Source organism: Toxotes jaculatrix, chromosome 9 (assembly GCF_017976425.1).
Source record: "Toxotes jaculatrix isolate fToxJac2 chromosome 9, fToxJac2.pri, whole genome shotgun sequence".
Classification (NCBI taxonomy): Eukaryota; Metazoa; Chordata; class Actinopteri; family Toxotidae; genus Toxotes; species Toxotes jaculatrix.
The window spans coordinates 1,932,606-1,960,214 of NC_054402.1; the positions used below are offsets into that span (position 1 = coordinate 1,932,606).

General features: G+C 45.1%; 2 protein-coding genes and 1 long non-coding RNA gene across 5 annotated transcripts in view; 2 read left to right on the forward strand and 1 right to left on the reverse strand.

The window, feature by feature from the left end:
- On the forward strand, window positions 1-10,528 carry zmp:0000000529 (WD repeat-containing protein 20). The gene is made up of 4 exons (XM_041047231.1): window positions 1-655; window positions 2,717-2,899; window positions 3,670-5,079; window positions 5,843-10,528. The coding sequence occupies exons 1-4, from the start codon at window positions 251-253 to the stop codon at window positions 5,888-5,890; spliced, it is 2,046 nt and encodes a 681-aa protein (XP_040903165.1). The 5' UTR covers window positions 1-250; the 3' UTR covers window positions 5,891-10,528.
- LOC121187800 lies at window positions 1,938-16,923 on the reverse strand. The gene is made up of 3 exons (XR_005894631.1): window positions 16,777-16,923; window positions 15,690-15,693; window positions 1,938-1,951 (listed from the first exon to the last, which is right to left on the reverse strand). It is a non-coding gene; the product is annotated as an uncharacterized LOC121187800 (long non-coding RNA).
- hif1al (hypoxia inducible factor 1 subunit alpha, like) overlaps window positions 11,938-27,609 on the forward strand; it is a 22,875-nt gene continuing 7,203 nt past the window's right edge. The window contains exons 1-17 of one of the 3 annotated variants that reach the window (XR_005894630.1): window positions 11,957-12,076; window positions 16,675-16,751; window positions 17,018-17,045; window positions 19,373-19,563; window positions 19,928-20,106; window positions 20,819-20,903; window positions 21,139-21,254; window positions 21,648-21,832; window positions 21,988-22,094; window positions 22,331-22,478; window positions 22,649-22,902; window positions 23,036-23,205; window positions 23,292-23,402; window positions 23,530-23,693; window positions 23,952-24,063; window positions 24,515-24,638; window positions 25,059-26,720. Coding sequence is in view for 2 of the 3 variants with exons in the window: in XM_041047228.1 (XP_040903162.1) it covers window positions 16,733-16,751; window positions 17,018-17,045; window positions 19,373-19,563; window positions 19,928-20,106; window positions 20,819-20,903; window positions 21,139-21,254; window positions 21,648-21,832; window positions 21,988-22,094; window positions 22,331-22,478; window positions 22,649-22,902; window positions 23,036-23,205; window positions 23,292-23,402; window positions 23,530-23,693; window positions 23,952-24,063; window positions 24,515-24,638; window positions 25,059-25,126 (2,061 nt within the window). In the remaining variant the exon portion in view is untranslated. Of the gene's footprint in view, window positions 12,077-16,674; window positions 16,752-17,017; window positions 17,046-19,372; window positions 19,564-19,927; window positions 20,107-20,818; window positions 20,904-21,138; window positions 21,255-21,647; window positions 21,833-21,987; window positions 22,095-22,330; window positions 22,479-22,648; window positions 22,903-23,035; window positions 23,206-23,291; window positions 23,403-23,529; window positions 23,694-23,951; window positions 24,064-24,514; window positions 24,639-25,058; window positions 26,760-27,609 lie in introns of those variants that run through there. The other 2 variants (XM_041047228.1, XM_041047229.1) reach the window with 2 other exon arrangements.

The window sequence follows — 27,609 nt, forward strand, 5'->3', positions numbered from 1 at the left end:
CAGGGACCCGGTGGAGGATGATGCTGACGCCGGCTCAGAAGGGCTTTCTCTCCGGGTTTATTTATCAGGTAGCAGCGGTATGGTCGCCGGTACTGGTGTAAAATGCACTGGAGCAGACCGGGTGTGTTGGTCGGCCTAGCTGAGCTCGGCTGCTGCTGCTCGCCTTCGCCTCTCCCATTTCTATTCTAGTACTTTTTTATTATTTCCAGGTCAAAATCTCAGTTTCCTGTGCGGCTTGTTTGTACTAAAAATGGCCGGAGATGGCGGCGCTCTGAAGGATATTAATGAGATTAAATCCCAGTTCCGGACCAGAGAGGGCTTCTACAAGCTGCTCACCCTCTCGGACTCGCAGCAGCGGGGCGGACTGCCGCGGGGTCCGTCCGCCGGAGCCACGCTGGGCCCCGGGCCTGGACCCGGTCCGATACCCGGCGGAGGGGTCGGGCTGCTGCAGGGGCCCGGGGCTGCCGCCGCCGCCGCTGCCGCCGCCTCCTCCTCTTCCAATGCTGCGGCCAACTCCTCTCCGGCGGGTTTTCTGCCGCCGGTCCGAGTCTCCATGGTCAAGCTGCAGCCCGAGGACCCGAGCGAGGAGTCGGAGCGGGTGTGCTTCAACATCGGCAGGGAGCTGTATTTTTACACATACACCAACATCAAGAAGGTGAGCCCGCTCCTCCCCTCCTCTCTCTGCCCGGGTGACAGGTTGGTCGGTCGGGCTTAGCTTAGCGTGTTAGCCTGCACTGCTAATTTGATGCCGTTAGCTCGTTCGTCACCTTTGTAAAACGGAGCCCGTGCGGCCGCTCGTGCCGCACGGAGCCGCCGAACGCGCACAGGTTACATGCGTGTCTGTTATGCAATGCAAAATGGAGCGCGTGATAAATGTGTCCGAGCAGACCGCGGATGGTGCATCGTCCAGACGGATGCACCGTGTCAGCGGACGCTACGGGAGGGCAGCGGCGTTACTACCGGAGCAGGAAGCAGCCTGGAAGCCGCTGAGAGCCGCTGAGAGCAGTTTATTCTCTCTGCTGCATTTGAATGTCACGATGGATCCTGTGGTTCGTCCTCAGACCTGTTTAGAGGGGCTGTCACTGAACACACACACACAGACACACACTGAGAGGGGGGGGATTGAAAGGTGAATCAGCCACCAGCACATGGTTTACAAAGATACCGCTGATTTAAAACTCTTTAGATCACGTACTGCATCAGACTCTGCTGTCTCATCGTCCCCCGGTGGGTTAAATGATGTATTATCGGTAAAAGTGCAAAAATTCAGCGTGAAAATGAGTGAACATCAGTAACTGCCAGTGCTTGTAATCTAATGAGTTACCAGAGTCACTGCTCAGAGGTCTGTATGACAGAAACCTGACATTTGGATTCAGATGTTTTTCTTAACCAGGCTCGATGGAAGGAGCAGAGTCCGCCTCTCTCCTCCAGTTCTTCCTCTCTCAGCCTGTTAATGGCAGTTTGCTACCATTCAGGAATCCTGGGATTTTTTTTTTTAGAGAGCTGAAACTGCTTGCAGCTAGCTACACCACTTGCTTTTTAAAGAGGAATGCTAATTACCCATTTAGGAGGAACTGGAGGATGTAAAAAGCTTCTGCTCCTCTAACATGACATGGATCAATGAGGGAAAAATGCTGAAACCGACCACATTTTAAAATGTCAAGGCCTCTCATTCACTGCACACCGTCAGTCACAGCTTTTAAACTCATCCTTTTCTCTTTTCTGGGTCATAATAAAATTACTGCCACAAATGCAGTTAATTTGTCATTATTGACTAAACTGGTTCAGTTTTCACTGACTCGCGTGGTTTCTGCAGGAAAATACACGAGCAAATACTTTCACATGCAAGCAGCAGTTAAGACGTGCAACTGACCGAAGACACACATCACAGTCAGTACACTGCATGTAGTCAGTGTGACATGCAGTAATTACATCCTTAACTTTCAGGGCTCTTTTTTATGTAAGGGAACCTGAAACCTAATCAGTTAATTGTGAAAATCATTGGCAGATTAATCAGTAATCAGGTTAGTAGTTTTTCAAGTCTGAAGACTCGTCAGTGTCTTAAACCAGTACTCGAATGTCCACATGTGCCTTGCAACAGTTTTAGTTTGCTGTAGTCTGTCCTCCTGGTCATACTCGCTGTTCAAAGATATCTTCGTGGTGTGCTTCCAATAGAGGACATGGGGGACAAAGTCCACAGTCTGAGTTTATCTGAAACTAATGAAATTGACTTTTTATGTTTGCTGCGGTGAAATCCAGAATGACTGCAGCAAACCCTCAGAGACCAGGTGTGACCTTCAGGTGTGCCGTCGGTGGGCATACCAATAACATGAGCGAGATTGTTTCCAGTCTGGACACACTCCTGCAGCCATGTTGCTTTCTGGTCTCTTGGTGGAAAGAAACATCAGCGGCTCTGCATGTTGTCTGATGAATTTCCCCTTGCATGATGGTTGAATGTCGCCGCACAGAGTAGCTGTAGAAAGACGCCTTCGCTCCTTCACTCTGTCACCAGAGTCTGATGTTTACCATTGGTCTCTTGTGTAGATGAAAACTGTTGTAGCCGTCGTGGAAATATCTCAGTGTGACGTCTACGTGTTGACAGATGACACCCCTTTAAGGACCTGAACGTCCATGAAGCTCAGTTTGTGGTCCTTCACTCTGATTGGCTGATGTTTTGCTTGTGCATCATGACTGTCTTTCTCCACTTTGTCTGCAGGCTGTAGACCTGAGTAAGCCAATAGACAAGAGGATCTACAAGGGGACTCAGCCAACGTGTCACGACTTCAACCAGTACTCCGCCACAGCAGAGAGCGTAGCTCTCATTGTGGGTTTCTCAGCCGGACAGGTCCAGTATCTCGACCCCATCAAGAAGGAGACCAGTAAACTCTTCAATGAGGAGGTATCATGTTTCTCTGCACATATTAGTTCCCCTGTGTTGCAGAGAGAGGCTGGGATGTTACGATTAAAGCCTGCTGTAAAATAACACAAGTCATTCCTCATTTGTTTGTGTTGATTTTTTTTTTTTTTTTGCACCAGTTTAGATTCTGTGATGAAGCCCACAGATTCAGACAGTCTTCAGCACCGTCCCTGTAAAACGCTTTGTTATTTTCACATTGTTTTACTGCGTCTCCTGAACTGGATCTTTCTGTTTAATGGAATTCTCTTTAATGGGATTCCCAATTAAATTTAGGAGAGTGGGGGTGTATGTTTGTGCTGCTGCATGCAGACTTTGTGTTAGTGTGTCTGCAGAATCTGTTTTTTTCTTTCTTTATCTTCCACCCCCCTGGTTTTCTCTCTCCGTTGGTTTCTGTGTGTCTCTGATGCAGCTCACGCTTGTTTCTTGATCTCTGTGGACTCTCGCACTTCCCATGCTTCCTTTCTGTGTGTTTCTCTCAGTAGTTTACAGTTAGTTATTTCAGATCATGCATTTTGCAAGCAATGAGGTGACTGTACCTAGTATGTACACAAATTTAATATCTTCATTTTACTCTCTCATTAATACACCCCCCCCCCCCCCCCCCCCCCCCCCCGCTTTACTTCCTTCTACTCCTTTTACTTCGTTCCTTCTTTCTTGTTTTACCCCAAATCTCTTCCCTCATCTGTCTCTCATCCTTGTCCTTCCCTTCCCTTTCCCCACTTCTCCCCGTCCACCTCCTTCCTGTTTTCCAGAGGTTGATAGACAAATCCAAGGTGACGTGTCTAAAATGGCTTCCCAAGTCGGAGAACCTGTTCCTGGCCTCCCATGCCAGTGGCCACCTCTACCTCTACAATGTGGACCACCCATGTGGCACCACAGCCCCACAGTACTCTCTGCTGCGGCAGGGTGAAGGCTTTGCCGTCTACGCTTGCAAAACCAAGACGCCGCGCAACCCACTGCTGCGATGGGCCGTGGGTGAGGGCGGCCTCAACGAGTTTGCCTTCTCTCCTGATGGCGTGCATGTGGCGTGTGTGGGTCAGGACGGCTGCCTGCGCGTCTTCCACTTTGACTCGATGGAGCTGCAGGGGGTGATGAAGAGCTACTTCGGTGGACTGCTGTGCGTGTCGTGGAGCCCTGACGGGAAATATCTCGCCACGGGCGGAGAGGATGACCTTGTCACTGTCTGGTCATTTGCAGAAAGCCGAGTGGTAGCGAGGGGTCACGGCCACAAGTCCTGGGTCAACGTGGTGGCATTTGACCCCTTCACAACCTCCCTGGAAGACGATGAGCCTATGGAGCTTAGCGGCAGCGAGGAGGACCTCCACCAGGGGGCGCCGAACAATTCCATGCACTTCAGCCGGGTCCGAACAAGTAGCACGTTGTCGCGTCTTTCTCGACACAGCTCTAAGGGTGGTGGTTCGGCGTCGGTCACATACCGGTTTGGCTCGGTGGGGCAGGACACCCAGTTCTGTCTGTGGGACCTGACGGATGACGTGTTGTACCCACGCCTGCCACTGTCCCGTGCTTTTACTAACACTTTTGGACCCTCACTGTCCAACTCCGGCAGCGGGGGGGTCAACAGCACCTCAGGTGGGGGAGGAAGTGGAGGGGTTGAGGGGCACCATCACCCACCCAACACCAACACGGGCACGTCCAACCCACCGACACTCCCTCTACCACTTCCTCGCTCCCTTTCACGCTCCAACTCTCTGCCCCACCCTGCTGTGGCAAACACCTCTAAGGGCCAGGGGGCCTCGGAGGGCAGTGGGGGAGGCGGAGGTGGGGGCGGGAGCAGCGGTGGAGGGAACAGCACCCCATTCAGCATCGGCCGCTTTGCCACGCTGTCGCTCCAGGAGCGCAAGTCGGACAAGTCCGGTGGCAGTGGTGGGGTGGAGAAGGAGCACAAGCGGTACCACAGCCTGGGCAACATCAGCAAAAGCAACGATAAGATCAACGTGGCGCCGAGGAGCAACCGGCTGGACGCCGCTAAGGTCCTGGGCACCACGCTGTGCCCACGCATGCACGAGGTGCCGCTGCTGGAGCCGCTGGTGTGCAAGAAGATTGCACATGAGAGGTTGACCGTCCTGGTGTTCATGGACGACTGCATCATCACAGCCTGCCAGGAGGGGCTCATCTGCACCTGGGCTCGGCCGGGGAAGGCGGTACGTCTTCAGTCCACTCCTTCAGGAGAAAATCATTGGATTATGAAATGAAGCAATCCTTCAGTTTCAGCTAGCTGTTGTTTTCATTTTATTACTTTCTATTACAAATGGACAAGTACAACTGAAGAACCAAAAAGATAATATCAGATGCATTATGGGACAGAATGCTGCTCTAAGATGTAGGGAGAGATATCACTTCCACTGCAGTATGATTGTCATTAATATCTACAGTATTTTTATCTGGTCAAACTCTGCCTACCTTGTTTGTCCTGATGGCACAGCACTGGTTTGATTGATGGGTGAAGGGTGGATGAAATGTTTTTCCTAAATTCAACATTCCTGAATCCTCCTCTCAAGTCTGAAGTGAATAATTTCGCCCCTGAAATTGGGTCATTCCACTTTTTTCCAGTGTGGTTTTACTTATTTCAGGACATTCATTATGAAATGGTAATTAGCCTACTTACTGTTAGTTGTTTAATATCACTGAACTTTTGTAAGTTAATAAGTCAGATTCTGCGAACGGTCATTAACCTGCAGGTCAGCGATCAGTTTGCTTTGAGTAGATTTTTCACCTGGTGGATTCTCAGACTCTTCAGAAGCTAAAGGAATGATTCAACAGTTGGAGATGATTTCACCTCCTCTCCTCAGCTACAACGACTTTTTATCTTTCTGCACTCAAAAGTGAAACATAGATTTTCTGGGTCTGATTGTCCCCAGTCTCTAACAGTCTCCCTTATGTGTTGTCTTTTTGTCTCTCATTCAGAACTTGACAGCACAGAACGGGAACTCCCCGAGCGGCACAGTGGTATAACTGGAGGAGAAGCTTTGCACTCATCCCTCCCTCCATCTCCTCCCCTGTTCTTCGTCGTCCCTCTGTCCGCCACCCTCTCCACTGATGTCAGAAAACATCAGACTGTATCCAACCTACAGCTGCAGTATTATACCCTCACTATAACTCTCTGTACTTGCCGTGACCTAAAAGCTGTTCCCTTTGAGTTTACTCTCACGGTGGCCACAGTTTGTTGGGAAACTAACTTCAGCAGATGAATGAAGTTCTCAGATTAACGTCTACAAAGTTAGCTGTCTTGAATATGTTAGCTAGTTAGCCATTAGCTCTGCTTCTGCTAGGTTCTAGTAGCTACCTACAGTGGACCATATACACAACTTGGCCAAAAGTATGCAGACACCAGAAGCTGTTTTTCGTGATTTGGGCGAGCCTCTTAATTTCCAGTGAAGAAAAAGCTTTCCTGTTTCAGTGTGACAGTTCACAAACGCAGGCCGGCTAAATGGTTTTCCCAGATTTCCCCCCAACCTCAACCCCATCCACCTCCTCTTATCACCCATCATCGGTGTTGGGCTTTATAGCTGCAGATTATGGCCTACGCTTGATGCCCAGCGAACACATCTGGGTGTAATGTTCAGGTGTCCACATACATTTGGCCATATAATGTATTTAAAACTTGAACCTTGATTCTTATCTGTCCCACAAAGCAACACTAGTAAGTATCTTTGGTGTTTTGTTCAGAATTCAAATTTCATGACTCAGTTGTTCTTGTGTATAAAGTTTCCACAGATTCTTGTTCTTCAGCTCTGCCCGGCCCACTGCAAAACTATAATTACTTCAGTTCACGTCACCTAAGACCAGAAACAAATATTTTGACTGTAATGTAACTTTAGAATTACAGAACAGCATTTAATCCTTTACAGTTAGAAATTTGAAATGCTAAATACCTGAATCCAGATGTTTTTATGTTGGTCAGCAGCAGGTAGGAGCCACACTGTGCTTGGTCTTCAGGCCTTCAGAGTTTCCCACCACATGCCACCGTGGGAATAAAGTTTATTCCCAGTGCTTCAGCCCTCTGCCTTCACTTCACCCTGCAAAGACTGCATCAAACAAACAGTTTATCCTTTCTTTGTGTTACCCTGAAGCAGCAAGGAGCGAACGGCAGGCCCCGCCTTCATCCCATCACTCCCATTTCCCCTTCATGCAAAAGACTCTGCAAAAGCCACGGCCATTGTATTTAAGTTATTTATTTTATCACAAGACTGTGTAGTAATTTATACTGTAAATACTGAAAATACTCTATAAATACAAAAAGGACAAACATGTATGGATATAATGACCTGACAGTAAGGAAGTGAAGAAGAAGCAGGAAAGATGAAGAATATTAATATATGAAGATCCTTCTATTGTACATAGCAACCACAGTTAAAATCTGAATGTCTGCTGTTTTAGGGAACTTGAAGATGTCAATGTGTTTTTATTTTGTGTGATAGAGTGTCTCACTGAGTGTTTGTCCCCTGAAAGTGAGCTGGGTTCAACCCGTCGGCTGAGGCGGAAGCATCTCGGGTCCAGCGTGACTTTTTAGAGTGGAGCACAGTGAGCGATCTCCACGGTGGCCGCTGGCTGTACATTTCAGCTGACTGTCCAAATAATACTCATTCTGCTGAGCGTGGACAAATGGCATCTTCAAAAATAACTCGGTCACGAACAAACACACTCTTGCACATTCCGTAGGTAAAATGGCTTACACATACATGCACGCACACCACACACACAAACACCCTTATGGTGTAGCGTCATATATATATACTGTGTCTTGGACTCCATTCCTGTTGCACCTGAATTGCCTCTTGCAAGAATTTGCACATACAATAAATCCAGAGTCCATCCTGAGCTGCCACGGCTGACGTTAGGGGTGTTATTGTTGTGTCTGATCTGACCTCTGTGCAGAAACAGCTCCCACAACCCCACCATTCACATGTTTGGTACAGAGGATCTAACAGGTGTCCGTCCCTGACTGTCGAGATTTGGATTTATTCCCTTTGACTGAATTCCAAACTTGCCTCTGTAGCGTTGGGTATCGTGTTCACTGACTCTGATTTCTAGTCTGCTCATTGATTCTGGTGCTTTTTAAATCTTTGAGATTTTCAGATGCCAACTAAGATATGTTGGAAACAAAAAGCAGATTTGGGCTGCCTGCCACAAACCTGTCAGTCTTCTGTGTTATTTCTTTTATTTAAAGAAAAAACTGGATATGAACATATAAAGATTCACTGACGTTCAGGCATTATAAATACGAGGGGACATTAGAGACTCTGAATTCTTTTACTGGGCTGCATGAATGCTTTGTCACGTTAGACAGACTTCTGTCATGATAAAACTAAATATCCATGTTGCTTTAAACGTCAGTATCCAGTCTGACACTGTGCTCGTGCCAGCTGATAACCAGTGTCAGCAGTGACTGACGTATCTGTCAGGTTCAGTCAACACAGACGCTGCAGGAGCAGCTGCCTGAAGCAGTCGCTGTCAGTCGGTCGGTGATGTCTCCGCTTTGGTTTAGACTGAAAATAAACAAGTATCAGATGGATCGCAGAGTTTTGTGACACTAACACAGATTTCTGAATTATTATTGTTAATTTCTTTTTATAAATTTGAAACCGGTTTGAATTCAGAGCCAGGTCTCGATACCCAACTCAAGGCCTCGCTGATAATCAACATGCCTGCATGGCAAACCGTTTCCTGTCCACTTCTTCACCATCAGCCAGAGACGAGGGGCTGCTGAGGTGTTTCTGAACACGATCTCTGCCTTTGGTTTGGTTTTGGGCCAGAACAAACTACTGACTCCTGACAGCTCTTAGTGCAGTGTGCCAGCAGGGTTTGTTTTTATCAGCCTTTGTGTTTTTTTCTTTGTGTGTGTCAGTCATAGAGTTACCTGTTTGGCAGTACATCCTATAAATAGCAGAACAACATCCAGGACTTCAGGGTTATGCCCTTGGGGCAACAGACAAACCACCAGTTTCCTTGCACTGTGCTTGAGACGGTGTGAGGGTATTGTTGCAGCCCATATACTTGTCCCTGTTGTCATAGCAACAGCATGTCTACCAAGTGTGTCTCGAATGAGCTCATGGGCTTTGGCTTCTTGATTGTGGGACAAAATTAATGCCTCGTCATGTCTGAGATTAGAGGAAAACCCGGATCTGTTCACTTCAGATGTTAAAGGAACAGTTCACCCCAAAATAAAAATGATCCGTCTCGACCTTCTCCTGAGCTCAGGCAGATTTTTAAAAGTTTGAATTTCTCCAAACAGGTTGTGCAGCTTAGTCATAGCCACATGTTTTGGGTCCAGCTGTTGTCCAGCTGTTGTGCTCTGAGTGAGCCCCTCTTCACCTCTTTCTCGTCATTGTGTCTCATTGTTCTGTTTAGTTTTGGGGGTTTTTTGTTAATAATTTTGAGTTTTTCTGTGGGATGTTTTTTTTATGCGTTCACGTGACGTTCAGTATCTTCACCAACAGCAAACAAACCAGTCTGAACACTGTACGTGAGTCTGTGTGAGGTAAATATGTGAGGTCTGGTTCACATGGCACATTTATTCAAACACTCGGTTTATGCTGCACAAGCTGTTTGAGGGAATTACAAGAGGCAACAAACGGAGAAGACAAAAGCTGAACTGACATTTTTAAGTGTTTGTGAATATTTCTTATTTTCTTGCTAAATTTCTGCGGCCCGCACACATTTTCCCAGACTCTAAAAATCCTCCCGCTCCTGAGCTAAAGGGCTAAAACAGAGGTGACTGCAGATGTGGAGAGATCAGTCGGCACAAATCACCGACGCTTTGCTTGTATGTGTGCATGTTGCGCTCAGAAAGCAGGTGTACAGCTCTGCCAAGGTTCAGCTGGCTGTTGGAGAACAGGACACAAACACACAGGTTTCAGACGGGTGATGCAGTAGGATGATGATGATGGTGAAGATGAAGACCGTTGTAAAATAATGAGCGAGGATGCTGCTGCATTAAACACTATCCTGCAGTTACTTTCCACAACAAACAAACATGTTGCTTGAACACGCACGATTCCAAACAAATACAACATTCACTGTGTTACAGTTTTTCTGGTTTGATGTGTTACTGTTTGATCAGGGCCGGCTGAGAGAGCCGAGGTTAAAGAACACTTTAAATCCTATGTTACGCTCAGTGTTGATACTGTAGACGAAAGGAAGGTTGTAATATTCATTTGATGAGGCTGGATGAAAAAAGGCTCTGATCACAGGAGCAGCTGTAGCTCCGCACAGCCGAGAGCTGCCACTCCAGTAAATTCAATAATTCACCTCTCACCTCTACAAATTGTTGTACAGACTGTTTTCAAGCAGAAAGTACAAAAACAAACTGTGCTGAGTCGAGTGAGACAAGAACCTGAGCCAACGCAATCCTCAGAGATAAGTTAGGATGCCACAGTAGATGGAAAACTAAAAAACTCTGGCAGTGTTTTCCTCCTGATGCCTTGTTCTGCAACAGAAGCAACTCAAACATTCAATACCAAGGGAACAAATATCTTTCCAAATATGTTCCTCACTTTTTTTTTGTTTGACATTTCAGTCTGAAGCAAAACAAACAGACACTGTTTAAACGGTTGTGTGTGTTCTTTTTACGTTTTTCTTATTTCTGTGTGTGTGTGTCTGTGTGCATGTGTAAAATACACATATATACAACATTTTCACCACACAGTTACCACACACACACACACACACACACACACTTCATGCCGGTTCTGGTGGAAGTTCTAATGGCAGAGTGACGTCACTGTATCCAGTTTGTATATGAAGATCTGTTATTAAAATGTTAAAGCTGAAACAGTCACGTGTGGTTTTGTGTGTGTGTGTGTGTGTGTGTGTGTCTCCTGTGTGTGTGTCCTGTGTGTGTCCTGTGTGTGTCCTGTGTGTGTGTCCTGTGTGTGTGAGCGCTGAGCTGCTGTGGGACTGATGGACTGATCCATACAGGTCTCATTGGTTATTGTGAGTCATATTAACATTACACTGGTTGAATATCAATATGATGAAGGTTCCTCTACGACCACAGCTGCAGTGAGATAAACTGCAAAACCTGAAGTTAAATCTTTGCTAACCTCGTGATGATGATGTAATTCAGATTCAGATTCAGAAAACTTTATTTGCCCCCCAGGGGGCAATTTAAGGCACACTGAGCAGCATGAGGTGGGAAAACAAGACACTTACAGTGCAACACTATATAAGCAAAATCTATGCAAAGTAATAGCAGCGCTTCGGTCTAAACAACATTTTCAGAAATGTAATGTTTTCAGAGAACAAACTGATTTTTCTACCTTTGTGCTGCTCAGTCGTCACTAACCGTCGCTGATGGTCGGCAGGGGGCGCTGCACACAAACACAGTCAGCTTCACTGCTTTCTTAACCTGGGGACGAACAAAACGATCCCTTCAGCCGAGAAAACACGAAGGCTGTCGACGTGACTCGGGGCGTGTCCTCCGAACAGCTGCGTCACCCAGAGACAGTGTGGCACCGGAAACTATTGGATACAAAAATAAAAGCTCTGTCAGGGAAGAAAAGGACTTTGTAATCAGATGACCTACTTTCACCACGGGGAACACTGAACGTTTAACTACGGCCAGTTAATATCTTCATTATTATAATAATTTACCAATTATCTGTTCTATGAAATATAAAATAAATAAATGAACAAATCATCAAACATTCTCTGTTACAAAAGTAAAAGTACAGTGTAAAACTTCAGCAACAAAACATGACACACACGTGGATTATTACATTAAATACACAATAATTTCGTTGTATTCTTGCACAATGACAACAAAGGCTTCTGATGCATAAAATCAGTAACTATAGCTGCTGAATAAATGTCGTGCAGTAAAAAGTAGGGCGTGTTCATCTGGTTTTCAGTGGAGTAGAAGCAGAGTGGCATGAAATTTAGATTCTAAGTCCATGAAAGTTGTGAAAACTTTGATGGACCGGAATCTGAAAATCTCCCCTTGTACAGCGGCTTCTGTGAGACGTTTATTTTGAAAGCGTACCGGAAACAGCGTTCTCCCTCGGTATAAAGCTGACACAGCTGAGGGCCTCGGCACAAACAGTCGTGTAATGACACAATAAAACCGTAATAAGGGCAGAATCGCGGCTCAGCGTCCAGTTTGAACATGGAGAAGAAAGAGGAGCCCGTGGCGCTCAGACGGTAAGACTCGTTCATCGACTCGTTCATCGACTCGTTCATCGACGCGCTTCTCTCAGCGGGGCGATTTTTTTTTCAGTTGTGTTGTGTCGTGTCTTGCGTCGTATTGTGTGTGTTCATGCAACTTTCCGACATGAGTCCCAGTCCCGGCCATGAAAACAGTGTGCTCCCGGTGCAGCTGAGCGCAGCCGGGTTGTCTCCACACACTCACGCTGTCGGACACACACTTTCTTTGTTTATTTATTTATTTAATTGTATTTATTTATTTATTTATTTAAATATTTTACAAAGGCGCTCCCGTATGGTCTCTCAGTGTCTGATCAGTTGTGAGTCCACGGTGAAGCAAACACGAGGAGTGTGTGTGTTAGTGCGATCTCAGGTGATCACAGGTGATTTACCGCGTCATATGTTTTTCATTGTGTCACAGAGTGAGCTCATGCTCCGGTGCTGACTGCACGGGGCCTTCCTGCGGCTCTGCGTGTCCCTCACAGGGATCCTGACGCACTTCCAAATGACCCCCTCCAGGAAAAGCAAGAATATTAGTTCCTCTCATGTTCCTCCTGCGTCTCTGAGGGTTTTTACCTATTATTATACAGTAAAAGCTAAACGAAGCCACAGTGTTGTTTTTAGATTAATGCTTCACATTCTGGTGCCACATTAAAATCCATGTTAATGTTTGTTTGGCTTTATGTGAACCTGCCTCCTCAGTGGGGCTGTGAAACATGGTGCTCCCACTTTGTTGGAAATTATGGACCATTATGATCCAGTCAGGACGTACGGTGGCCAGAGAGGACAAAGTTTGATTACAGGAAGACTGAAGCTTGTTGTTGTCCATCAGATGAGTAAACACACAAGGCCTCGGTGTGTGATCACATCAAACCCGCTCACACAGCTTTGATTAACAGTATAGCTGCTCATATGTTTTTTATCTATAAGCACCAGCGTTTAATGCAAACACTGAGGCTGGAAATAGCTGTGGGGAGTGGGCTCACTTCTTCCTGTCCAGACAGAGAGGACAACATGTGGGAGGGACGCCTGCAGGGCAGCTGGTGATAAACCTGCTGCTCAGCTGAACAAAGGCTCAGGTAACAGTTCACAAATGGCCGGAGCAGTTTGAGACACTGTGAAGTTTCTGGGTCACGTCCTGGTGCATTGTCACTACAACAGGGAAAACAGATGATGCATTTTCTTTTTCACATTAAAAGTGGCTCAGTAATTCTTACTGTGAAGACAGTTTGCTTTTTTAGGGCTGAAGCGGTTTGAATAAATCGATTCAATCAACTATCAACTAATTCAGGAAATATTCGGCTCGATAACAAAAATACTTGTCAGTTTCTTTCTTTTGTTGAAATAAACTTTGTGGCCCGTGTGAAGTTAGTCAGACACTCAAAGCCAGGTTTTAGTTTGTGAAAGTTTTTTTTGTGCAGTTTTTGTTTTTGGTGAAATATTTAGTTTGAGTTCTGTGCAAACGTGGATGATTTTTCTGCAGATGATTATCTCTTGAATATAATTTTATGTGTGTCCATATTCTAACTGTAAACTGTGAGGATCGTATTTATTTTCGTGACGTCACCGAAGACATTCAGCAACTCATCAAAATAGGAGAAGGTGAAACGAGGGACTGTTTCGTATTTTTGCTTGAAAAATGGCTTTAAGGATTAATCAGCAACCAGAATAGTTAGGGATTATTTCTGCAGCAGCTCTGGTGTCCCACGCTGCAGCGCCTTCACCTCTGAGATGTGTAGATTACAGTTTTATGACACCACAGCTGTGACTGGATCTAAATCTCAGTGTGCTGCTCACTGTTTAGTTAACTGCTGATGGTTAACTACGCTGAGACACAGCTCTGGGCTTCAGTGAAACCTGTTGGTGTCCTTGATGCCTTCACTCTCTCAGATGCTTTTTTATCTTTGTTCTAGAAAACAAATGTTTTATTAATGGAGAAAAATCATTACTTGGTTATTAACTTGATTTTTTTTAATTTTTAAGACAAAAACATTTAAAAACACTGAAGGTCAGAAAATATTGGCAGGTGCCAAATTCAGTCCACAGTATATTCACCTCACTCTTGTCCAAAAACCAGTGAACAGTTGTTTTGATTTGAACATGTGGGGCCAGAGGTTGTGTGTGTTTGTGTTTGTGCACATGTGTGTTTGAAAGCTGCGCTGCGGTCACACACTCTGAGTTGACTAAAAGCCTCTTCCTCGTTTCGACATACGTTGTTTTGGCTAACATCATGTTCCAACCCAAACAAGGCCGAGCTTCATTTGTTATTCGGAGCATAATTCGCACGTCAACAGGGACGTGAGACATCTGTTTGTGTGTGTGTGTGTGTTTGTGCACATTATCGGTGGGAGGTGTGTGTGTGTGTGTGTGTGTGTTTGTGCACATTATCGGTGGGAGGTGTGTGTGTGTGTGTGTGTGTGTATATAAGGGGGAGTCAGGGTCTTGTTTTAGACTTCCTCATACTTTTCCTCGCTCCCTCTCTTTCTCATCTGCTCTACGTTTTTACTGTTTTCATCTTGTTTTGTTCCGTTCACTTTAAAACCTCGTGACACACTGAATGTCTCTCTGCCCCCCCCCCGCCCCCTATGAGGACAGCAGAGGACATTGTGTTCTCTGTATCTGAGGCCGACATGCTGGTTTTCCTTTACTGTGTAGTTTGCATACACCTACACCTACAGTACAAATTACAGTGTGAGTGAGAAGCTGGAGGTGTGTCTGTATTTGGCCTGTGAGTGAGTGTGTGTGTGTGTGTGTAACGTTCAGTAACAGTTTGTCCTCCAGCACACACACACACACACACACACACACACACACACACACACACACACACACACACACACACACACACACACACACACACACACACACACAGACTTTGGTGTTTGGTGCACTACACGATCAGACCTTAATGTGCCTCTTGCACGCACACACGCTCACACACAGACGCACACATAAACACACACTCATATTGAGCAATAAGAAATGGTGGCCAACACGCGGCTCTGCTCTCTGACCAAGGACACTGTGTTCTCCGACGCTCCTCCCAGCTGGCAGACGTCTGTGGGACTGACTGTAAGGTTGCACGACTTTGCCAGATTATTATTAGCAGCAGCAGCAGCAGTATTATTAACAGTGGTAGTAGAACCATTAACGGGAGCAGCTTAGTAGCAGCAGTATTGTTAGCAGTTGTATTAATGCTATGTTGTTTTGTTGTTAAGCAATCTGAGACAAACATGATTTTGTTGTTGTTGCTTCTGCTCCTTTTATCCATTAACCTGGTGATTATTTTTGTGATCAATCGATGATTTGTTTGGTCTGTAAAACTTTAATCCCTATCAATCCCCATGTTTCCCTGAACTGACAGCAAAAAAAAAAAAAAATAAAAAAAAATAAAAGTTTAAAAATGCGAAAGTCAAACTTCTGTTGCAGCTCCACATAATGTATCTGGTTTTAGTTTTAGCTGGTTTCCTTTTTTAATGAAATTCAACAGTTTAACATCATAAAGTCTCAATGTCCAAACATCACAGCAGTGTGAGAGAGTCTGAGTGAACTGAAGTGATTCTCTCTGAGTTAAGGTTGGACATCTTTGAGATGTCTTTAATTATTTCACGAGCCTCTTAAATTGATCTCGCGACCCCTCGGGGTCCTTGGGGTGATTCTGGTGCAGGACGATAGATTTCGTGATTTAAATCATCTGTTGGTGTGTCCTCTGTGTGAGGATCGTGTGAAAACCGTTTGTGTGTAACGTGACGAAGCTGCAGTGTGAGTTTACTTGGCTTCCTGTGAACCAGCCAAATGTCTGAATTCCTCAGTAGCAGTTTGAAGTGTGTTTGTTTACTTTTCCTAAAGAGACGCCACAGTGAGACATAATGAAGTCGGCTGTTTTCTAGATGACGTGAGTTTGTGTTTGTGTTTATATGGGTGTGTCTGCACACCAGCATGCGACTTGGCTTGCAAGTATGTGTGTGTGTGTGTGTGTATCTCTGTTTGTGGTCTGCCTACATGTGTGTTTAGATCCACTTCCCTTCAGATGTAGCGTGACAATCCTGAAATATAAAAATACATTTGACCTGGGATATTGTGCCGGAAGCTGCTGACATGTTGGGTATCAAACTGCACACGACCTTTGCATAAACTATTTGTAGTGCGGTGGCTCCTACACTATGTATGTACACAAAAGGTGTTGATCGATGTGGTGCTGACAGGTCTGCAGGTGTGGCTGATGTTATTAATATAAAGTGTCTCAGTGAAACCTGCTTCACAGGTTGTTTGCAGGAATTCGTGTGTTGTCTTGCCAAGTTTGTGAAAAACAAGAAACAATAAAATACAATAAATATTGCAACACAAATACAGTGGGGGGAAAAATGATTTAGATTCACGCTGAACAAATTCATTTCTGCCTCAGTTATTTTGTGCAACAGCATTTTAGCATCGTGACCCGCTCTGTTCCCTCTGTTTGACATAAAATAAAAATCATTGTGCAGATCTGTGTGGCGTCATGAAGCCTGCATCTTACCTCATGCACAGAGAGACCAAGCTCAGATCAGCTACACGGGTCTGACGTAATGATCCGCACCTTGATGTCCTCTCTGCAGTGTGGCTGGGGGGGTCGGCTGTCGGGGTGTAGCCTCCTGCAGGACAGGACATTGACACATGATGGAGACGTACTGGAGTAAGTTTCACCGTAGCAACAGAACTTTGTCCAAAGTACAATGATTCTGATGATTGATGCCACAGACTCACTTCACCTGGTGCTCAACATGGATTCAGCTTCTTTTTTTAACCAGTTAATAAATATAATTCATCTTTCATGTCGTGTCAGCGCAGCGAGCCTGACCTCTGAACCGTAATGTTCTCTATGCTGCTAATTTGTCTTTGCACAAATACACAAGGACTTGGCAGAAAAACCGACTGACTGAAAACTGCTGTTCCTTCCAGCGAGGAATAACTTGGCTGCAATAAGAAGGTTGGTGTGACACTCACGTACACAAACACAGATTGTACAAGTGTGTGTCTGTGTGGGTGTATGTTACACAGCTAACCTTTGTATAAATTACAAAATTAAACTGTGGATAAAGATGTAATAGATTTGTTCCTCTCTGTTGCAGCCCAGTCGTTACCTGTGCGTTAAACACCTGTGCGTTTCACCCACCTCCCACCTCAGATATTCTCACCGAGATGATCGACATCAAACTGGGCTGCTTCTTTCTTTAAGCATATTCAGTTGTTTAATTTACCTGCATTTGATTGATTTTGCTAACTTTAATACACAGCCATGTCATCAGATTTTACAGCGCTCTCTGGTGGACAAACTGTGTAACGTTTGTAAAAGACTTAAAGTTGTTGTTGGCCGCTCTGTGCTGCGATTTCTTAGAACTCATTGGCCAATGCATACACTGATATCTATCTGTAATAAGCTAATATCTACTGATTTAGCCTGACCCATTTATCAGTCTGGCCCTGCTGTGAAGTGTGTTATTTTTACTGTGTGTGTGTGGATCATTGTTCTTATTCCACAACCTCTTGCTAGCAATAAAATATTCTAGGTACATTTTATTTATGTAATAAACTTGGTGTCTGCGCTCTTTATCAGCTGTAATCACTGTGTACCACTGAAACTGATGACGATGCTCGGGTTTTATTTTGAAATAATGCGCAGCCATCACACTCCCTCCAGCCAATCAGATCCCAGGATTCTCCTGGGCTGTTGCAGGAAGGAGGTCAGACAGTGAAAACAGTTTGTACCGTCTGATTTTTGTGTAGTGATATTCTGCACAGTGTCAGTTCACGTTGTGTCGTGCCGTTGGTCGGTCGGGCCCCAGCTCTGTTTAAAGTCACGGCTGCAGAGTTCAGCTGCTGTGCTGTGTCGTGTCCTTGTGCTGTTTAATAATTTATTGAGAGCCCAGTTTGATTTCTGAAGTTTGCTGAGTCAGCCTGGGTGGAAGCTCTGAGAGGTGATGCAGCGAATCTTCTCTTGATTATTGGTGATTATTGGTTCCCTTTGATCTCACAGCACCTGATAACGAGCAGCGGCTCGTTGTGTGAGGTCGTTTCAAACGGAGCCTGATTTGGTGTCTGAATGCAGATCCACCCACTGTGTGTGTGTGTGTGTGTGTGTGTGTGTGTGTGTGTGTGTGTGTGTGTGTGTGTGTGTGTGTGAGAGAGAGAGAGAGAAAAATCAAACCCTGTTTTGTCTTGTCAGCACATGTTTTTTGATAGAGGCCAAAGCAGTGCAGGGCGGACTGAGGGATGGATGAAGAGAGAGGGAAGAAAAGACAGCGGGGGAGGGAGGGAGGGAGGATCTGGACAGTTTCCCAGTAGCTGAAATAAATAACATTCTGTTCTCTTCACTTTTGGACATTTTCCCTTTTTTTTCCATCAGTCAATCCTGTTCTCACTTTGGCAAAAAAAAAATAAAAATAAAGAATTCCAGAAATGTTTTTAGAGCTGAACTTTCTGGCCATGATAGAGACAGAGGTCTTTATGCCTCCCCTCTCCCCCCCTCCCCTTTCAAAAGAGCAGAGATGAATTTACAGAAGGGTGACACAAAGCTCAGCTGTGGTTTCACTGTGTGGAGCTGGAGAAATCCCACAGGGAAGTAAAACATGTTCCCAGGACAAAAGTGAACATCGTAAGACTCCAGTTCAAAATGTCAGACTCTAGATGAGAGTTTAAAAAAAGCAAAATGTGCAGTTTTTATTGTTTTAACTCACAGAATCTTATTGATCGTAGCATCTGTGATGAGTTTATTAATTCGATGGTTGGCACAGATCAGCTGTACTGAATGATGCTTACAGGTGTTTATATTTTGTGATCAGGGTTTTCCTCCATTCTATCACCAACTGTAATGCAGTTGTGTGTTAAGTCAAACTGAACATTGAAAACAAACTGATGTTTGATGTGGGAGTGTTGTTTTTCAGGAAATGTGTTTGTGCTCAGAGAAAAATGTTAACGAGGCCGAGCAGACGTGAAGTGAGGAGTGATCCTGGACTCCTCTCTGACATCATTTCTTTTTTTTGTCTCACTGAAACTCCTGTTTTTCTTTCCCACTTTCCCACATTCCCTTTCTGTTCTTTGCCAATCCTGTTCTCTCACTTCATCTCGCCGACCTCCCTTCTTTTCTCCTGTTTGTCATATAATTATCATCTGATCTTTCCTTTCTTTTTCCTTATCATCTGCTTCTTTGACTCTCATTTTTCCTCTTTTTGTTTCCTCCTTTTTACATTCTTCCTGTTCTTCTGTCTGTTAAACATGTCTTGTCCCTCTGTCCTCCTCCTCCTCCTCCTCCTGCAGAAACAGTTCGGAGCAGAGGAAGCTGCGTTCTCGCGATGCAGCCAGATGTAGGCGGAGTCAGGAGACGGAGGTGTTTTACGAGCTCGCCCGCACCCTGCCACTCCCCCGCAGAGTGTCCACTCACCTGGACAAAGCTGCCATCATGAGAGTCACCCTCAGCTTCCTGCGCATGCAGCGCCTCCTGCGACGTGGTAAGAAGCACATGGTCGTCCGACCCGACGGGACCGTGAATGTTCGTCTCGGGTCCGGATGTGGTCGTCTCAGTTTTGTCTTTATTAAATTGAATTTAGGCGTCAGATGTGAACAATGCTTCAGGATTTGGAAGCGCGGCTGCATTCATACCTGAAAACTGATTCACAGGAAAAAGTAGAAAGAAGTTTACTTGAGTTACATGTTAAAGTGAGTTAATTACAAGGTCTGAAAATATGGAGGTACGCTCAGGCAGCGATTAGAACATTTCTTTGTTCATGAAAACTGTGCAGTTAAAGACATACAGTGAAATAGATAAAGGTTTTAGCCATGGCTGCTCTACTCACCTGGTCATTTTTACAACAGGTGAGAGTCAGAAGGAGGAGTGTGAAGAGGTGGAAGCGGAGGAGGAGGAAGAGGAGGAGGAGGATCCGATGGATGCTTTCTATCCTCAGGCGTTGGCTGGATTCATCATGGTGATGACGGAGGAAGGAGACATGATCTACCTGACGGAAAACGTCAGCAGACACATCGGCATCACTCAGGTACAGCTGAACACGACCTGCAGGACAGAACCCGAGACATCAGGACAGAAAGGAAAGAATAACAATCTGTTTCTGTGTCAGCGTCCTGAGATAAGTCAGCATCAACATCTCTGTTTACAGCAGTGGTTTTTCTGCCTCATCAGCCAGTGGTAGTTTTCTTACGACGCTGAGGCAAAGTAAATGTGAGGAATCATCACTTTAACGACTAAAAATAGCCTTAATCAGAGTTGGTAGTTTTACTTTAAGGCCCAGAGACAGTACACGACCTGTCAGATCTGTTCTTAGCTCTGTTTGAGGTAAAGTTTATCATTTTAACACAACTGTTCTGATAACTGAATCCAAAAATACAGAGTGACGTGTCCTGTCCTGTCCTGTCCTGTCCTGTCCTGCTGTGGACAGTGTCACAGATTCAGCACCTCACAGAGATCTCACCCTCTGCCCGTGGTTTAATCTGATGTAGATTGATTTAACTCATTTACAGTAGCAGACTACAACAGTAAGAAAATACAAAGCACATGTTTGTATGTGAAATCCATGTACAAAATACAGGTGTATTATATTTCAATGGAGAAAAGAAATCTTAATTTCATATTAGTGCATTTGAGTGGATTTCAGTTTTTAAAACAGAGGCAGCAGGTTTAACAGCCTCTGACTGATGCTTCGTTTTTTTGTTTGAGTGACGGCTCTTGTTATTTTCTGTTGTTGTGCACAGCTGGAGCTGCTGGGTCAGAGTGTTTATGACTTTGTTCATCCCTGTGATCAGGAGGAGCTCAGAGACCTGTTGACTCCACGCCCAGGTGAGACACACTGAGAATTATTACAACACAGACGCTGTTCAACCAAACTGATCATAGCTGTTTCTGTGCTTTTGATCGTTTTATAAATATAGTTCCAGCATCTTATGAGTGATAAATGTCTTAAAACCTAAGTGGATAAACTTGTGTGAGTTAGCCGTGTGAGTTAGCCGTGTGAGCTTGCCGTGTGAGCTAGCCGTGTGAGCTAGCCGTGTGAGCTTTGTCCTGTTGTTCTCAGGTTTGAGTAAGAAATCTCAGAGAGAGCAGCAAAGCGAGAGGAACTTCTTCCTGCGAATGAAGAGCACACTGACCAGCAGGGGGCGCACCGTCAACATCAAGTCTGCTACCTGGAAGGTTCGTTGCCACCGGCGATGCCAAGGCGCGCACACACACACACACACACACACACACACACACACGTCCTGCCTGATAGAGATGTAATTAGGTCAGAGACGGCTGTGCCATCAGTGTGTGTGTGAAAGGGTGAATGTAGATAAGAGCTGTCCATTTACCAGTCGGCCCTCTGAAGAAATATGAGTTGACCTCAGTGACGTTTCCTGATTATAATCAAAGTTCACGTCACGTCAAACATTCACGTCCAGTTGCGTTTGATGTGTGTGGATTTATAAAAACGCTCAGAACAGAGTATTATTTTGGATCTGGTACTGAAATGGTTCCTAAACCTGGAGACAATTCTCTGTGGAGCTCCTCCATCTCGAGCTCACGTTCCTCTCCGTCTGTCCTCAGGTTCTGCACTGCACAGGTCACGTGCGTCCCTTTGGTGGCAGCTCCACGTCGCCCCCTGCAGCCGGAGTGATGACCCTGCTGTGTGAGCCCATCCCTCACCCATCCAGCGTGGAGTTCCCTCTGGACACCTGCACCTTCCTCACCCGCCACAGCATGGACCTGCGTTTCACCCACTGCGAGGGCAGGTAGGACGAGCGCTGAGTCCTCACCTTTGACCTCCTGCCTGTGGGTGGAGGCTAGAGAAACAGGATATCAAGTTACAGATCAAGGAATAAAAATCTCTGAACCTTTGTGTTTATTCAAATTCCTGTTTTTTTTTCTTCCACTTTTCTGTTTCCAGGGTTACAGAGTTAGTGGGATACAAACCTGATGATCTGATTGGTCGCTCAGCCTATGAGTTCCATCACGCGCTCGACTCTGATCACATCAACAAAAGCTTGCACACATGTGAGTGTGTGTGTGTGTGTGTGTGTGTGTGTGTGTGTGTGTGTGGATTTACAGAAACAAATCCAAGAAAAATAATGTCTGTAGAAGTCTAGACTTTATTTTGAAAGATTTATCGCTGATAGATGTTGTTCAGTTTTTGCACCATGTCTCACTTTAATCAGTATGTTCATCCCTTTTTTTTTTTTTTCTTTTTTTTAAACCTATTTCTTCTCTGTTTATGACCCTGTCTCGCGTAGTGCTGTCCAAAGGTCAGGTGAGCACCAGACACTACCGTTTCCTGGCAAACAGCGGCGGCTTTGTGTGGGCAGAGACTCAGGCAACTGTCCTCTACAGCAGCAAGACGTCGCAGCCCGAGGCCGTCGTCTGCCTCAACTTCATACTCAGGTACTTTTTAAAAAGCAGCGAGGGCGACTCACACAACTTCAGCTGAGCCAGGACACAGCGATGAAGTGGGAAATAAAAAAGAGGAGTACAGACTCCTTAGAAACAAAAAAAAATCTAACTTTTTTAGCCTTTCTCTTAGTTTATCCTCTTCTCATCTTTTTCCTCTGCAGTGCCGTGGAGCAGCCAGACGTTGTCTTCTCCGCTGAGCAGATCCGTTGTGGCCACAAAGCCGAACCCTGCTCACCGGCGCCTGCGGCGGAGGACTGCGAGACTTCTGACATCTGCGACTCTGACGGTGAGCGACTCCCCAACTCCGGTCAGACCGAGGGCGCTGCAGTTCTCTTCTTCAAGCTGAAGGAGAAGCCGGAGGAGCTTCTGCAGCTGGCTCCTCAGGCTGGAGACGCCATCATGCCGCTGACAGGAGGTGAGATGGACAAAAAACATCAGAGAGCTACAGATATGTACCAGGTTTAATCTAATCTTTAGTTTAAGTGTTTTATTTAATAGTCTGTTCAAGAGCTGAAACCTGTTGCTCGGTTTTCTGTCTCTGTCGTCAGGTTTTGTTGAGCTGTCGTTCATCAGTCCCAGTCCACCCAGTCCAAACTCAGTCCCGGACCACCCTCAGGATCTGTGCACTCCACAGCTGCGACAGCTCCTCACACCCATCTTCAACCCCATCACACCACCTTCGTCATCATCTCCAGCCTCCTCGCCTGATCCTCAGCCGGTAAATACGAGTTGTAAATCTTATTAAAATTTTAAAACTGGAAGTTTTAGTTTCTCTGTCTGATTTTATCTGTCGATCTCACTCAGAGTCTCGGTGAGGAGGAGGAGGAGGGGGAGGAGGTGATGGACACAAGCGAGGTGGAGAAGTTCTTTGCCATTTGGCCAGAGGACAGTCAGCCGAAAGGAGAAGCCCTGCAGGTGGGAGCAGAAAACACGGACAGTCCTCTGTTCTTATGTCTGATGCCATATTTGTGTAGCTCTTCATTTTAAACTCTCGGTACCTGTTTGTCTCTCTGACTGTAACGTCCCCACTGTCTTCTGTCAGAACATGGAGGGGATGGATCTGGACATGTTGGCTCCTTACATCTCTATGGACGACGACTTCCAGCTGACCTTCCTCAGCAGTTTGCCAGAGGAAGCCGACAAACCTTCGTCTTCTTCGTCCGAACCTTCGGCCCCGACAGCTGCAGCGACAGCCAGCAGGAAACGGTAAGACAAGCTCCGTCCCTCCACACACGTGCATTTCAAGGACTGTCAACAGCAGTTAGCTGTCAGGACTGTTAGGATGCTCATGATTACATTAAATATGAAGACGATGTTCATGTTGTGGGACACAAAATCTAACATTTGTCCAGAGGGTGGCGCCAGAGGAAAGGCCATGTTTGTCATGAAGCTTTGAACGTAAGAAAACAACAACAAACCTTTGACATGGTTCACAATCTCTTCCTGTCTGTCTGTCTTCTTTAGGACCCATAAACCAGATGAGGAGATGTCGTCTCAGCTGATGATTCAGGACAAGAGACAGAAACAAGATCCTTCCTCGATAGAAGAGGAACTTCTTCTCAGCCACAGATTACTGGTGAGAGGAGGAGGAGAGGGGAGGAAGAAAAAAGTGTGTAAAAGTGATTTAGAGAGTGAAAGAAACCAAAGGTGGATCGTTTTTCTCTGCCTGGAGAACTTTCCACTGAATCTAACTTTTGACCTTATAGCTCAGTTTACAGTGAAACCCCCAAATCTGATGAGTTTAACATCAGCAGGCCACAGATCATGACTCAGGTGTTTCTATCATCATCCTGCGGCACTGTGAATGTTTTCACTTTGTAAATGACAGAAAGCAGCAAACAGGATGCACAGCACATAACATCAGCGGTTAAAAGAAAAAACAAAATCAGAAAATCAGTTTTTCCATTTACAAGAGTTTAAAACTGTCACATAATGATTTCAACCAAAGTCATGAAAGATTTTATGTTACTTACATGTGTAAGGATGTTTAACCTCCGTGTTTCCCTCTGACCAAACGCTGTGTTCAGGACTGTCTGGAGGAAACCGACCAGTCAGATCTGATCTCAGATCCGGGCCCAGGGGGTCGGAGCCAGCTGCTCACAGACAGAGACCCCATTTTAGGAGGCGTGCAGGGACTCTGTGAAACCGCAGGTAGAAACACACACACACACACACACACACACACACACACAGTTTGTGGGGACGCCTAACCTAACCGCAACTGTCACCCAAACCTAAACCTAAACCTGATTCTAACCCTGAAACCGAGTCTGAACCCTCAGAGAGAACTTTAAAGTCGTGTGCACCAGTGAAAATGTCCTCACAACAAAATGTGTCCACAGAAAGACATGTACACACACACACACACACACACATTAATTAAAACAATTAAAATGGAAGCTGCTCAACACAACAAGATGGTTCAATGAAACACAGTCAGGTGACAGGACTCCCTCTGGTGGCCACAGTGGAAAACTGCAGTCTGGAGTGTTTATCTGCTGCTTGTTTGGTTTAGTCGTTATGTATTAGTCCAGTACACTGACACTGTTCGTCTTCCTGTCTCTCCTCCAGCTCTGATGAGGGACATATTCATACCTCGCCCCCCTGACCTGTCGCCGCCTCTGTCGCCTATGACTTGACGGAGAGTCGGCGTGGCGTTCTGAGGATCTGGATCTGTCTGCAAACACAGCAGCCTGAGCGCACACATACAAACACAACACACCACAAACATGTATGCACATGAATATAGACTCACACACACGCTGCGTAACCGTGCTGTAAGGTTGACCGGACCTCATCGCTTGTAGCTGAACCAGGACAGTCACTTATGTCGTGTTTTCTCATCAGTCTCTCACTGTGAAACAAGAGCTGACGACGTGTTGTAGATCAGGCAGGAAAAAGTCCGACGGCCATGTTTTAATCCTCTTTCTTTAACCTGAATCTGCTCTGTCATGTGTTTTCCTTCTATATTTACACTCGATCACTGGTTTAATGTGAGAAATCATCATTGTGGTCAGTCTGTTTCATGGACACAGCAGGTGGTGCTAAAACATTTCCGTGCAAGGTGTGTGGGGAAAAAAGCCTACATGGGTTAAACAGTGAGACAAATCCAGAAGCATAATTCTCTGTGCAGCTAAATTTAGTGCAGCTTTCCAGTTCATCACATTTAATCCATCCGTTTCGGAGCTTCTATCATCACGTAAACATGTAACATGTAAAGCCTGTGTGGGAACTCCCACAATGCTCTGCTTTGACTTTGAGCCAACAACTGCCAAGTATGAACAGAGTTCTCTGCTGCAGTCTCACTGCCGTGTTCTTCTAAACAACTACACCAACAAACAGACATGCGAATATCAGTGGCATCGTTTATTTCAGTGGCATATTTTTACGTCTTTTTATACACTATACAAAATCTTTTTTTTTTTTTAAATGATTCATTTACTAGAAAGTTCTCAACCGGGAATTTCATTACTGTGTCAACTACAAATCCTGAGTCAACAATCGTCAGCAAACGATGTTTGTTTGTTTGTTTGTCTTCCGGAGGTACCGGGGGGGTGGAGTTTACCTTATCTAACACTCCCTGTGAGCTAACGTGAGGCGATCAGTTCAGACTGTGAGGTGAACGCGGCGAGTGCGGCATCACAGTGGACAGAAACAAAACATAAAACACGTTGATCCATGCAGATTTGATGCAGTTTGATTTGTCCATTATATTTTACCAATGTAATCTGATTAACATGCAGTACTGAAGCAGTTATCATTAATGAGACAAACGGTAACGAGTCAGCTCGTTTATATACTCGTTAGAAATGTACCTAAACGTTAGTGTTCTCCTTTTCGTTGTGTATAAGTTTGAATTTTATGACTTGTAACAAATTGTGCCTCAACACGAACGAGCTGAACGTAGACTCGTGTTTTTCATTTGCAGTGTTTGATGATGTTTCTACACTCTGAGATGTGGACGATTAGTTTTTCCGTTCTTTTCTACACAGACACTCAAACTGCCAACTGCGTCTGAAAAGTGCAAACTGTTCGGATTCAGTGGAAAACTGCAGTTTTTGTTTATTTCAGAAAATGTTACGTAGCTCTTCCAAAGCTCTCTGTGCCTTCGATCGTCCGGGAAAAGACATTTCAAAGAAGGTTTATCTCCACCCTGTTTGGCCTGATTCGGATTTTAAAACGAGGAGTAAATGAAAAACTCTTATGTTTTCTTTTCTTTTTACTGTTTATCCTGTATGCATTCTTGGGCTAAATAAAGCTGTTGAAGCCAAATCACGGGGTGCTGTGTGACCTGAGGGGATTTTTACATGTAAAACATCTGATGTGCTTATAAAAAGATGGATCGTTAAAAGTCAAACTACCAAGAAGTTTATGAGACAGTCGATAAAATCTCCACCACGACCAGAAACAACAGTAAGATGCTCCTCTCACATGAACTCAGCAACAATAATATTCTACTTAAACAATATACTGTGAACCAGAGAACATTTATCCTGCATTTCCTACTTTTTGGACACTTTTGATACTTTAAGTACATTTTACTAATACTGGTCACTGAGTTTTAAATCTGAACTGAATCCTCCAACCTTTCCCTTCTTGAAATAAGACTTTGTTTTTGTTTTGTTTTGTTTTTGTTTTTTTTTTAAAGGACATTTCATTGTTCCTGGTCACAGTTTCAAACCCTCGGCCCGTGTTCCCTCCCTCCCTCTCTGCTTTAGACTTGTGTAATGTAATGTCAGCTTTTTGTACTCACTGTTCAGAGGTGGCCATCCTGCCTGTGAGGTGCAGTGGAGATAAATGGCTCTTGATTGCATAACGCTGGTTGATAAATGACTCACGCGGATGAGCAGAGCTGTTCAGAGTTCATCACTTTCTCATCTGTAAAGAAGAAAAAAGTTCTTTACTTTACTTAGATTCTCTCCATCCTGTCTTTCCCCAGTTTGATGACAAACATAATGTTTTCCATCGGAAAGACGGATCCTTACCCTGTACAGCTGGGTAAGTGAAGCAGGGTTTGTCAGATAATTCAGGAAATTAGCAGCAGCATCATTAAAGTGTGTTTCAGAATATATGTAACTCATGAAACATGCTGATGAAACTGCTCTTTCTTTTTTTGGATCAT